At 46.5% G+C, this 12,429-nt stretch overlaps 1 protein-coding gene across 1 annotated transcript in view; it reads right to left on the bottom strand.

Moving 5' to 3' along the window:
- The window catches only part of LOC124722669 (spidroin-1-like), a 33,702-nt gene that overhangs the window by 3,518 nt on the left and 17,755 nt on the right, over window positions 1-12,429 (bottom strand). The window contains exon 2 of the mRNA XM_047247813.1: window positions 557-2,777. Coding sequence (XP_047103769.1) covers window positions 557-2,777 — 2,221 coding nt within the window. The remainder of the gene's footprint in view (window positions 1-556; window positions 2,778-12,429) is intronic.

Here is a 12,429-nt window from a genome sequence, read left to right as displayed (position 1 = left end):
GCAACCAAGCAGGCACATACCCAATTCTAAGGACAGATGTTGGTCAACTATGCCAGAACGCAACGTGTCATCTATGGAGAATCTGCAAATCGATCCCTCCCTCCCCCCCACTGCCACTCGACGACTGCCCTCCTCCCCCCCCACTGCCACTCGACGACTGCCCTCCTCCCCCCCCACTGCCACTCGGCGACTGCCCTCCTCCCCCCCCCACTGCCACTCGGCGACTGCCCTCCTCCCCCCCCCCACTGCCACTCGGCGACTGCCCTCCTCCCCCCCCCCCCACTGCCACTCGGCGACTGCCCTCCTCCCCCCCCACTGCCACTCGGCGACTGCCCTCCTCCCCCCCCACTGCCCCTCGGCGACTGCCCTCCTCCCCCCCCCTCTGCCCCTCGGCGACTGCCCTCCTCCACCCCCCCCACTGCCCCTCGGCGACTGCCATCCCCTCCCCCCCCCACTGCCCCTCGGCGACTGCCCTCCTCCCCCACCCCACTGCCCCTCGGCGACTGCCATCCCCTCCCCCCCCCACTGCCCCTCGGCGACTGCCCTCCTCCCCCACCCCACTGCCCCTCGGCGGCTGCCCTCCTCCCCCACCCCACTGCCCCTCGGCGGCTGCCCTCCTCCCCCACCCCACTGCCCCTCGGCGGCTGCCCTCCTCCCCCGCCCCACTGCCCCTCGGCGGCTGCCCTCCTCCCCCGCCCCACTGCCCCTCGGCGGCTGCCCTCCTCCCCCGCCCCACTGACCCTCGGCGGCTGCCCTCCTCCCCCGCCCCACTGCCCCTCGGCGGCTGCCCTCCTCCCCCGCCCCACTGCCCCTCGGCGGCTGCCCTCCTCCCCCGCCCCACTGCCCCTCGGCGGCTGCCCTCCTCCCCCGCCCCACTGCCCCTCGGCGGCTGCCCTCCTCCCCCGCCCCACTGCCCCTCGGCGGCTGCCCTCCTCCCCCGCCCCACTGCCCCTCGGCGACTGCCCTCCTCCCCCGCCCCACTGCCCCTCGGCGACTGCCCTCCTCCCCCGCCCCACTGCCCCTCGGCGACTGCCCTCCTCCCCCGCCCCACTGCCCCTCGGCGACTGCCCTCCTCCCCCGCCCCACTGCCCCTCGGCGACTGCCCTCCTCCCCCGCCCCACTGCCCCTCGGCGACTGCCCTCCGCCCCCGCCCCACTGCCCCTCGGCGACTGCCCTCCGCCCCCGCCCCACTGCCCCTCGGCGACTGCCCTCCGCCCCCAACCCACTGCCCCTCGGCGACTGCCCTCCGCCCCCCAACCCACTGCCCCTCGGCGACTGCCCTCCGCCCCCCAACCCACTGCCCCTCGGCGACTGCCCTCCGCCCCCCAACCCACTGCCCCTCGGCGACTGCCCTCCGCCCCCCAACCCACTGCCCCTCGGCGACTGCCCTCCGCCCCCCAACCCACTGCCCCTCGGCGACTGCCCTCCGCCCCCCAACCCACTGCCCCTCGGCGACTGCCCTCCGCCCCCCAACCCACTGCCCCTCGGCGACTGCCCTCCGCCCCCCAACCCACTGCCCCTCGGCGACTGCCCTCCGCCCCCCAACCCACTGCCCCTCGGCGACTGCCCTCCGCCCCCCAACCCACTGCCCCTCGGCGACTGCCCTCCGCCCCCCAACCCACTGCCCCTCGGCGACTGCCCTCCGCCCCCCAACCCACTGCCCCTCGGCGACTGCCCTCCGCCCCCCAACCCACTGCCCCTCGGCGACTGCCCTCCGCCCCCCAACCCACTGCCCCTCGGCGACTGCCCTCCGCCCCCCAACCCACTGCCCCTCGGCGACTGCCCTCCGCCCCCCAACCCACTGCCCCTCGGCGACTGCCCTCCGCCCCCCAACCCACTGCCCCTCGGCGACTGCCCTCCGCCCCCCAACCCACTGCCCCTCGGCGACTGCCCTCCGCCCCCCAACCCACTGCCCCTCGGCGACTGCCCTCCGCCCCCCAACCCACTGCCCCTCGGCGACTGCCCTCCGCCCCCCAACCCACTGCCCCTCGGCGACTGCCCTCCGCCCCCCAACCCACTGCCCCTCGGCGACTGCCCTCCGCCCCCCAACCCACTGCCCCTCGGCGACTGCCCTCCGCCCCCCAACCCACTGCCCCTCGGCGACTGCCCTCCGCCCCCCACCCCCACTGCCCGTCGGCGACGGCCCTCCGCCCCCCACCCCCACTGCCCGTCGGCGACGGCCCTCCGCCCCCCACCCCCACTGCCCGTCGGCGACGGCCCTCCGCCCCCCACCCCCACTGCCCGTCGGCGACGGCCCTCCGCCCCCCACCCCCACTGCCCGTCGGCGACGGCCCTCCGCCCCCCACCCCCACTGCCCGTCGGCGACGGCCCTCCGCCCCCCACCCCCACTGCCCGTCGGCGACTGGCCCTCCGCCCCCCACCCCCACTGCCCGTCGGCGACTGGCCCTCCGCCCCCCACCCCCACTGCCCGTCGGCGACTGGCCCTCCGCCCCCCACCCCCACTGCCCGTCGGCGACTGGCCCTCCGCCCCCCACCCCCACTGCCCGTCGGCGACTGGCCCTCCGCCCCCCACCCCCACTGCCCGTCGGCGACTGGCCCTCCGCCCCCCACCCCCACTGCCCGTCGGCGACTGGCCCTCCGCCCCCCACCCCCACTGCCCGTCGGCGACGGCCCTCCGCCCCCCACCCCCACTGCCCGTCGGCGACGGCCCCCTTCCCCCACCCCCACCCCCACTGCCCGTCGGCGACGGCCCCCTTCCCCCACCCCCACCCCCACTGCCCGTCGGCGACGGCCCCCTTCCCCCACCCCCACCCCCACTGCCCGTCGGCGACGGCCCCCTTCCCCCACCCCCACCCCCACTGCCCCTCGGTGGCTGCTACCCCTCCCCCCCCCCCCACACCCACCTTGCCAATCAACACCTTTCAAAGAGTTACAATGGAGTAATAACTTCATAACAACAATATATTCCATATTGAACATGAAGTTCCGTTTTCTTTTGCAAGAAAGAGTCTGAAGATATCAATTTGTCTCAGCACATTTATACAGTGCCAAAATTGCTGACTAAAATACTATGCAAAGAGAGAACTTGATTTTATTGCAGAACAATCCTGCTTGTTTAGTCTAACATCAAACCATGTTGTGCAAGTCCAACAATATTTCACTGAGGCAGCTTTCCAACATCAAGTGCATGCTGCTGGTAACTGGTGCCAAGTATCAGCAACCAGTGTCCACACTGTAATGGTGTTTTTATATATGTCACTTCAGAAGCTTGCACGTGCGAGAGCTATTGACTAGTCATGCCTGTGGTGGACAAGTTAGGAGTGCCAGGAGAAACTGATGCACAAGTGGAATTATTCAAGATGTTTGGTTCAGTGAGCTTGTGGAACTTTTCAAATTGGTCACAATGGATAATAATATGGAAAAGACAAATTGCTACACTTTATAGAGGCAGCACTGATTAGCAGACAGGCATAATGGAAAAAGATTGCTGAAATATCTGTAGTATTCACTTTTATTTTGCCTCTCTCTGACTCAAAGCATCCTCTGTGGTCAGTAGCAATCTATCCATTTGATATTGTTATTTGAAATTGTTCACAAGACATACCAAAATACCTAAAAATGGTCCTTAACAAGACTGCAAGACAATAGTCTTCTTGTTTTGTATTAACACAATATAAACACTTTCTTCAATCCCTTGAAGAGACTGCAAATAAAAGCAACACTTGGTTGTAAGTGGAATACTAGCTGTGCTTATTGCATAGCATCTGACTCGCTTTCAACAAGTGAATCTCTGCACCCTGCCAACTCTGTATCTGGTCAAGGAACACAGCTGCATGTTGTTCTGTCTTGCCCAGCATGTGCTCTGCTTGAGTGAGTCTTGATATAGTCTGAGATCATACTCCTCCAGGAATGATTTCTTTATTGATGAGTCATGAAATTAAAACCTTCCTTCCTTTGATAGGTACATCAAAATTAACTGCTTAATTTAAATGTGAGCTTCCATATGAGCAGTAGGCTATAAAGTATTTTAGTAAGTTTTAAGTGTCACAGTTTGTAGTGAAAATTGTGGTGCACTGGTTGACACACTAGACATGTACTTGGACCCCTATCTCTCTGTCCTCGCACAGTATTTCTAATGTTTTCTTGAATCATTTCATTGGTTCCCTTAATGATATTGGCAATGCCCTTTCACTTCCTCACTCAGTTAGGCTTATACTCCATCTCTAGTACCACTCACATTGATGCTGCAGTAAACTTCTCTTTCCTCCTTCCCTCACTTTGTCTGCATGGAACACAGATTTTATTTTCATTATCATTTCTTTTCATCTTCCATTGCTAATGTTTTCTCCATTTGTTATTAGATTCTATGGAATAGGTAAGTGTGTGTGTGTGTGTGTGTGTGTGTGTGTGTGTGTGTGTGTGTGTGTGTGTGTGTGTGTGTGTGTGTGTGTGTCTCCATGTACCTGCAAAAAACATAAAACAAAACAAAACAAAACAATGCTTAGATATTATCAAACAGAAGGCAATTTACCACACTTAAATCACACAGATCACATTACTACGTTGAATATGTGCAGAAGTCAGCTTTTGTATAATGATCATGCTGTTTGATGTTGACATGAGCATCCACTGGTTTTCCAAGAAAATTGTCAGTAGAATTAGAAAGAGATGGACAGTGACGATTCTTCTAGTCTCCTTTTAAGTTGTACTTTATTATCAGTAAATTTTTTTATATTTGCTGACAAGCTACTGAAAATATTTGTTGCTCTACAGTGGACACCTTTCTAGACCAAAGTAACTTTAAATCTTTATGTAGATGGCACTTATTTCTAGTGTATACACACACACACACACACACACACACACACACACACACACACACACACACACACACACACACACACACACACACACACACACACCCCCTCCCCCCACTCTCCCTCTCTCATGTGTAATGTATTTTTGCTGTTAACAGAGGGAGAAGTATGAACGATGGATGGCAGGAGAGGAGCAGAAGTGAAATAGTAAATGGGAAAGGAGAGGACAATTATGCATTGAAAGAAGAAAAGGAAGTTCTGCCCAATTAAGGGAGATGGGAAGGGTGTGATAAAACAGAATAATGAACTGTAAGAGGTTTCTGGATAAGGCACTGAGAAAGAACACCAAAATTAAGATATATTACAAAAAAGAAAAGGGTTAAGTGAAATCAAAAGGAATGGAAATAAGAGCTTAGTGTTCAAGAATATACATAATTAAAATTTTATCTGGCTAGCTGAAGTCCTCTTTCAACTTAAATTAATAGATGAGTTTCTTTTGTTTACACTGATTAACTTTGCATGACTAAGTAAACAGTCATTCTAAGAATAATTTTGGGCATCTTCAATTCTAACACCCTTAAATGTTTGACTTTACTATTTATAACATTGTCACCTGAAAAAAAAAACAAAAAACAAAAAAAAAAAACATAATAATCACTTTGAGAACAGCTTCTCAGATGCAACAGTTATTGCGTTTTGTTAACTGTTTGTTCATTGTAACTTATTAACTAGCCTATTTGCTAAATCATTGCCATTCCATGTCACATCCTTGGCATTCTGACTTACTCCCATTTTATAGCATTTCAGCCACATACAAACATGTTTCCTATTTGTTGGCGCTACTTCTTCATGTTTGATGATGAACTTAAAGTGAAAATATGTTGTAGCCAACACATTTAAATGATTTTGTTTGATTAATTCATCACATATTTCTGCAAGTGTATCACCCACAAAAGATTGGAAATCTGTCAACAAATTAACTACCGGTATACAGAGATGTTTATACTCCTCCGTGCAGGATTTTCTCAAAAATCCACAAAAATGATGATAGCAAGGAATTTGATCATATAAGTAATTTTGTTAGCGAGCATCCCTGTATGTCCGCAAACTATCAGTACCTGAAATACATTCAGCTCAGGTGACGTAGCTGAACATCAATATGTGGTGCGTTGACCTATATAGACTATTGATATTTCATTGTACCAATGTGGGTCTATAGGACTAGATAGATGCTGAATGAAATGTATTTGGATTTCAAGAGAGCAATGCATGAAGCCTTCAATGACTGCCATATCAGAATACTTTCAAGAGATCTTTTACAAAATCCAAAGAAATTCTGGTTGCACATAAAAGATGGTTGGGGCAACAAAGTACAGTCACTCGTGGATAAGTCAGGATCTGAAATGGATGGTAGCAAAGCAAAAGCAAAAATTCTTAAATCAATTTTCAAATATTCCTTTACATATCGAAACCCAGGAGCATTGGTCCAATTTAATTCCTGTGCCACTGAATAGATGAGTGAAATAGATACTAGTGTCAGTGGCATCAAGAAACAGATGAAATCATAAAAAGTGAAGAGAGTTCCATGGCCTAATAGAATCATGTCAGATTCTGTACTGAACCTGTGGCTAAGTTAGCCTTTCTTATAACTATAGTATACCATAGATCCTTCAAATAAAAAAAGCTGTGCCACATAGCTGGAAGACAGCACAAGTCACAAATGTCTATAAGAAGGATAGCAGAAGTGATTTAGAAAACTACCATCCAATATCCTTGACATCCATTTGTTGTAGAATTTTGGAACATATTCTGTGCTCAAATGTATTGAGATATCTTGAACAGACAGATCTCCTCTATACCGACCAGTGTGGATTCCAAAAACATCCATCACGTGAAATGCAATTCAGCACTTTTCTCACATGATGTACTAAAAGCTGTAGATAAAGACATTTGGGTTAATGCAGTATTTCTCAATTTCCAGAAAGCATTTGACTCTGTGCTACAGGTATACGTAAAAACAAAATTACAATCATATGGGGAATCTAGTGAAATTTGTGACTGGATTGAGAATTTTGTGGTAGGGAGGATGCAGCAAGAAGTAATTTTGGGTGTGTCCAAGAAGTGTGATGGGACACTTGCTGTTCATGTTGCAGACAATATTGATAGTCACCTCAGACTTTTCACAGATGATGCAGTTAACTATAATGAATTAGTGTGCATATGAATCTGCACAAATATTCAGTCAGATCACGATGAGATTTCAAAGTGATGCAGAGAATGGCAACTTGCCTTAAATGTTCAGAAAAGTAAAATTTTAAACTTCACAAAATGGAAAAAAAAATGTAAGGTCCTGTGACTAAAATACCAATGAGCCACAGTTGGAATTGGTCAACTCGTACAAATACCTAGGTGTAACAAATTGTCGGGATATGAAATGGAACAGTTGCATAACCTCAGTTGTATAAGGGGCATGCAAATGAAAAAGACTGATGGAAAAAGAGACTGTTTATTGTTTGAAAAATAATAACCATAACTGTTAATACATTTATCCCATTATGATACAAGATAGCCAATGCCTTCATACAAAAATGTTTTCTGTTGTCTACAGGTATATGATTGTACCCAGGAATGCACCTCCTTGTCTAAACCAAATCTATGGTCACGAATGTCTTTCTTTGGAGCCTCAAAACTATAAAAATCACATGGGGAGAAATTGAGGCTGCATGGATGATGTGCAATGTTTTTCCATCAAAACTTTTGCAGCGTACTCTAAACGTTGGCAAGATGTGGGCTGGTTTTCACATTAGTAGTAAATTCCTGTGCTGTAAGTAAAAACTGGTAATATACTATGATGCAAACTTTCTGTTTTGCACACATCAGAAATTTTATTTCTAAAATTTTTACTTTACTGAAAGTACTTGTGCTCATTTTACTTTTCTATTCATTCCATTTACTGTCTCTTCAATCACTGTTTTCAACTGCCCTAAAAAAAAACAAAAAAAAAACACATAAAATGTTCTTATTACTTCATTGTTAATTTGTGCTATTTTCTTTTCAGTGTACTGACCATACATAATTTCAGCCGTGACACAATCAGTCTTCAGGTCCCCTTTCAAACTTGCTCTATTAATACCTTCCCAGTGTTACTGAAATTTATTTGCGCTACAAGCAAATAGTACAATGTCATCAGCAAGTTGAAGGTGTTTAGTTAATCTTCCAGTTAGTTAGTTGGTTGGTTGGTTGGTTGTTTATTCACCCATCCATCCATCCATAAATCCATAAATCATTTATAAAATGGTGTCAGGCTCTCTCCCTCTGCCCCTCTAAATTAGATGGTGCCAAGTCAGAACTGTGTGGAGGATGATTGATGACAGTGAACACAAGGTGTTGGACTGTTGCAGTATTTGTGCATGGTCTGGCATTGTCATGCTGAAGGAGAGGGTGCTCTATGTATGGACAGACTCTCTCCGCCTCGCCCTTCACCCCCCCTCTCTCTCTGCCTCGCCCTCCCCCCCCCCCCCTCTCTCTCATTAAACTATGACAATGTACTGCATAATGAAAACTATTTATGAGGGTGGGCTGAAAAGTAATGCCTCCAACTTTTTAAGTGTAAACTCTTACAGCTTTTTAAATAAAACAAATGTAATTAACATTCTGCATCTTTATTCTTCATGTCTATATATTTATTTCTCAAAATAGTCACCCTGGTCACGAATACGTGCCTGCTAAGGAGAGCCCAGTTTATTGTTTCATCAGTATAGACAGACAGAGACATGTCTTACCTCCACTTGCATTGCTTCATGACTAACAAAGTGAAATCCTCAAAGCTGTGCCTCAAGTTGTGGAAACAGATGAAAATTAGATGGTGCCAAGTCAGGACTGTGTGGAGGATGATCGATGACAGTGAACACAAGGTGTTGGACTGTTGCAGCACTTGTGCATGGTCTGGCATTGTCATGCTGAAGGAGAGGGTGCTCTATGTGTGGACAGACTCTTTGAATTCGAAACTCAATTACAGGACACTGTTTGTCACACACCGACATAGTTACATTACACACCACCTTTTTACACGCTACAGTTTGAGGCCCTCTAGCAGCAGAGGGTTGCAATTATGTAGATATGAAGAATAAAGCTGTAGAATGTTAATAAAGTTTGTTTTGTTTAAAAAGGTTTAAGAATTTCCTCATAAAAATTTGGAGGCATTACTTTTCAGCACACCCTCGTATTATTAAATGATGATGTTTGTATATTATTTCCTATTCTGTGTTATGAAAGTAATCCTTGACTATGTGGTATGGATTATTTCTTCTTCAATTTTCCATTTTCCTGGTGATAGGGATTCTCTCCTTTCAGTTATGAATTTCTTGCTAGCCTGATTAAGTCTAATGGAATCCTTAGCATCTACATCTACATCTACATTGATACTCCGCAAGCCACCCAACGGTGTGTGGCGGAGGGCATCATGTATATGCTATATTCCCAAGTACATTCACAGAAAAAGTTTTTGACTGTGTTCAACCACAATCATGCAATATTGTTTGAGAGAATAAACCACCATTTCACAGTGTGTTACTGTATTTATCTCCTGTGCTATCTAGATTTCAGCTTTTATGCCATTATCAACACAATGCTAAAAGTTCTGGGACCATTGTTAATTGTATTATTGTATTTCTTCTCTGTACTATCTATATTTCAGCTTTTATGTCATTATCAAGTACAATGCTAATAGTTCTTAGGCCATTGTTAATGATCTTAGACCTTTTAGCATTGTACAAGATAATGGCATAAAAGCTGAAATATAAATGGTACAAAAGATAAATGCAATAATACACAGTCAAATGGTGGTTTACTCTCTCAAAAAATATAGTAATAGAGACTGAATCAACACCTTGTTTCTAAAGCACTGTAAGTGTGGGTGACAGGATCTGAAGCCTTGATTAAACTCTGAAGTTTTTTCCCCTATGGTTAGGGAAAAAATTAGTGAATATTTTGTACATTATGGAGGCAAGTCTCTTAGGTCTCTATTTCTTCATGGCTTGTCTGTCACATTGCTTGTGATGTAAAAGATATTAACAGAAATAAGTTTATTGCATCAGCTGTTTTCCATTTCAATTTTATTTTTATTTTGTGACTACAAAATTTTGGATGTATAGCCATTCTAAAGTAACTACATACATATCAGAATAAAACATAATTAGAATATAAATTAAAAAGCACCCATTAGTTATAGTCACCAGGATAAACTCATACTAAAACAGAAAAAAAGTGAACTTAGTGATTAACACATTATCTACATATGTTTTGAGTCAGTCATTTTTATGAGCAGTTCATGGCCAATCTGATGCATAATAAATTAAAAAATTAAACATTATGTGAGATAAAGTAAAAATAGTAACTAGGCAATAGATGAAAACATTGTATAATAAAATGGTTTACCAGATGACCAGGCTTAAAAGCTGTAACTATGATATTCTGTTCAGTACAAATGATATCACACAAGTGTATCATTTACTTTTGTCAAGGAGCACTGAACTGCATGCAGTGACACCTTGTAGCGAAGATTAACCAGTGTGGATAGATATTCTCTGTGTGGTCTATGTTATTCAAGTTATTAGCAGGAATTTTAGGAATGGAAGGAAGGTACTATTGTTTTCTCTTTATTCTGTGTACAAGGATCATAACCAATAGTATAAACTGTCAAATAATATTGTTGCACTAGTTGTTGTACATAATTTACAACAATAAATTAAAAAAAAGATAATCTACAGATTCCCATCTTCAATCTTAAAAAAGAGCCATCAGGGACATTAAGATAAAGTAGTTGCATGTTGTTGTCCTCAACGGCGAGTGTTCATCAGAAACAAGGGTACCATCAGGAGTGCCCCATGGAAGTGTGATAGGATTGCTGTTGTGCTCTATATACATAAATGATTTGGCGGACAGAGTGGGCAGCAGCCTGCGGTTGTTTGCTGATGATGCCGTGGTGTACGATAAGGTGTCAAAGTTGAGTGACTGTAGGAAGATACAAGATGACTTTGACAAAATTTCCAGTTGGTGTGATGAATGGGAGCTAGCCCTAAATGTGGAAAAAGCTAAGTTAATGTAGATGAGTAGGAAGAACAAACTTATATTGTTCAGATACAGCATTACTAGTGTCCAGCTTGACACAGTGAAGTCATTTAAATATCTGCACATAATGGTGCAAAGCAATGTGAGGTGGAAGGTGGAATGAGCATGTGAAAATTGTTGTAGGGAAGGCAAATGGTCAACTTCAGTTTATTCGGAGAATTTTAGGAAAGTGGTTCACCTGTAAAGTAGACTGCATATAGGATGCTGGTGTGACCTATTCTTGAGTACTGCTTGAGTGTTTGGGATCCATAAAGGTCAGAATGAAGGAAGACAATGAAGCATTTCAGAGGAGGGCTGCTAAATTTGTTAGCAGTAGATTTGAACAAAATGTAATTGTTCCAGAGATGCTTCGGGAACTCGAATGGGAATCCCTGGAGGGAAGGTGGCGTTCTTTTTGGGAAGCACTATTAAGAAAATTTAGAGAACTGTTTGTTATTTGAATCTGACTCATGAACAGTTCTACTGCCACCAACAAACATTGCACGTAAGGACCACTGAGAGAAAATTCGAGAAATTAGGGCTCATGCAGAGGCATATAGACAGTTTGTTTTCCCCTCGCTCTATTTGCAAGTGGAACAGGAGGGTACAGGGTACCCTCCACCATGCATCTTATGATGGCTTGTGGAGTATCTATGTAGATGTAGTAATGGTAAATAATATAGCAATACGTGATACAAATTTTGTGGCATTATAATTTGACATTGTATGTAATAATAAATACAGGTCAGGTCCCCTTCGTGCTCCTGCACACTTCATTAACACAACTGTGCAGAGCAATCCTCTGGATAAAAGTATCAAAAGTATAAAGATAAAAATATAAAAAAGCCAAAATGATGAAAAATGATGGAAAAACAAAACTGGAGGCTTATGCCCTTAATGACTTGGGCACCTTTTTTTAACGTACGCCATCAAAAGTATCCAGGCACCCCATGTAATGCAAAATTTCCCACTAAACATCACAAGTGGCAGACCCAACAGTATAAAAGGAGGGTGGGAGGGGGGGTGGTATTTTGTCAATAGAGAAGTAGTAACAGCATGGAGGTGGCAAATTTTCCTGCAATGAGGTGACAGAAAGATATTTTATTGACCTTAAGGTGGTGTCAAAATCTTCCCCAGTTGTAACTGTATGAGGAGAATGCTGAGGAATAACTTCACTCTGACACTAATGATTATGGGATAGGTGCAGTTCTAGAGCAAATTCAGAAAGGAGGTGGTAGCTTATGCATCCAAGTTCGAGATGAATTACTCTGCACAGAGAAAGAGGACTCACAGTTGTTGGGGATATCAACAAGTTCCAGCAAAATTTATCTAGGAAACCATTCACAGTTGTATCAGACCCCCATCTCAATGTTGACTGACTTGCCTGAAGGATCGATTAGGTTGGTTGGTAAGATGGGCACTGAGGTTTCAGGAGTTTGACATTATAGTAGTACACAAAACTGGACACACAGACGATGACTGCCTTTCAAGGAATCCTTTAGTGGAACACAGAAGTGTGGTTGAAATGTGAGTCATCACCACA

Source organism: Schistocerca piceifrons, chromosome X (assembly GCF_021461385.2).
Source record: "Schistocerca piceifrons isolate TAMUIC-IGC-003096 chromosome X, iqSchPice1.1, whole genome shotgun sequence".
Lineage (NCBI taxonomy): Eukaryota > Metazoa > Arthropoda > Insecta > Orthoptera > Acrididae > Schistocerca > Schistocerca piceifrons.
This window is presented reverse-complemented; position numbering and strand designations above follow the sequence as displayed.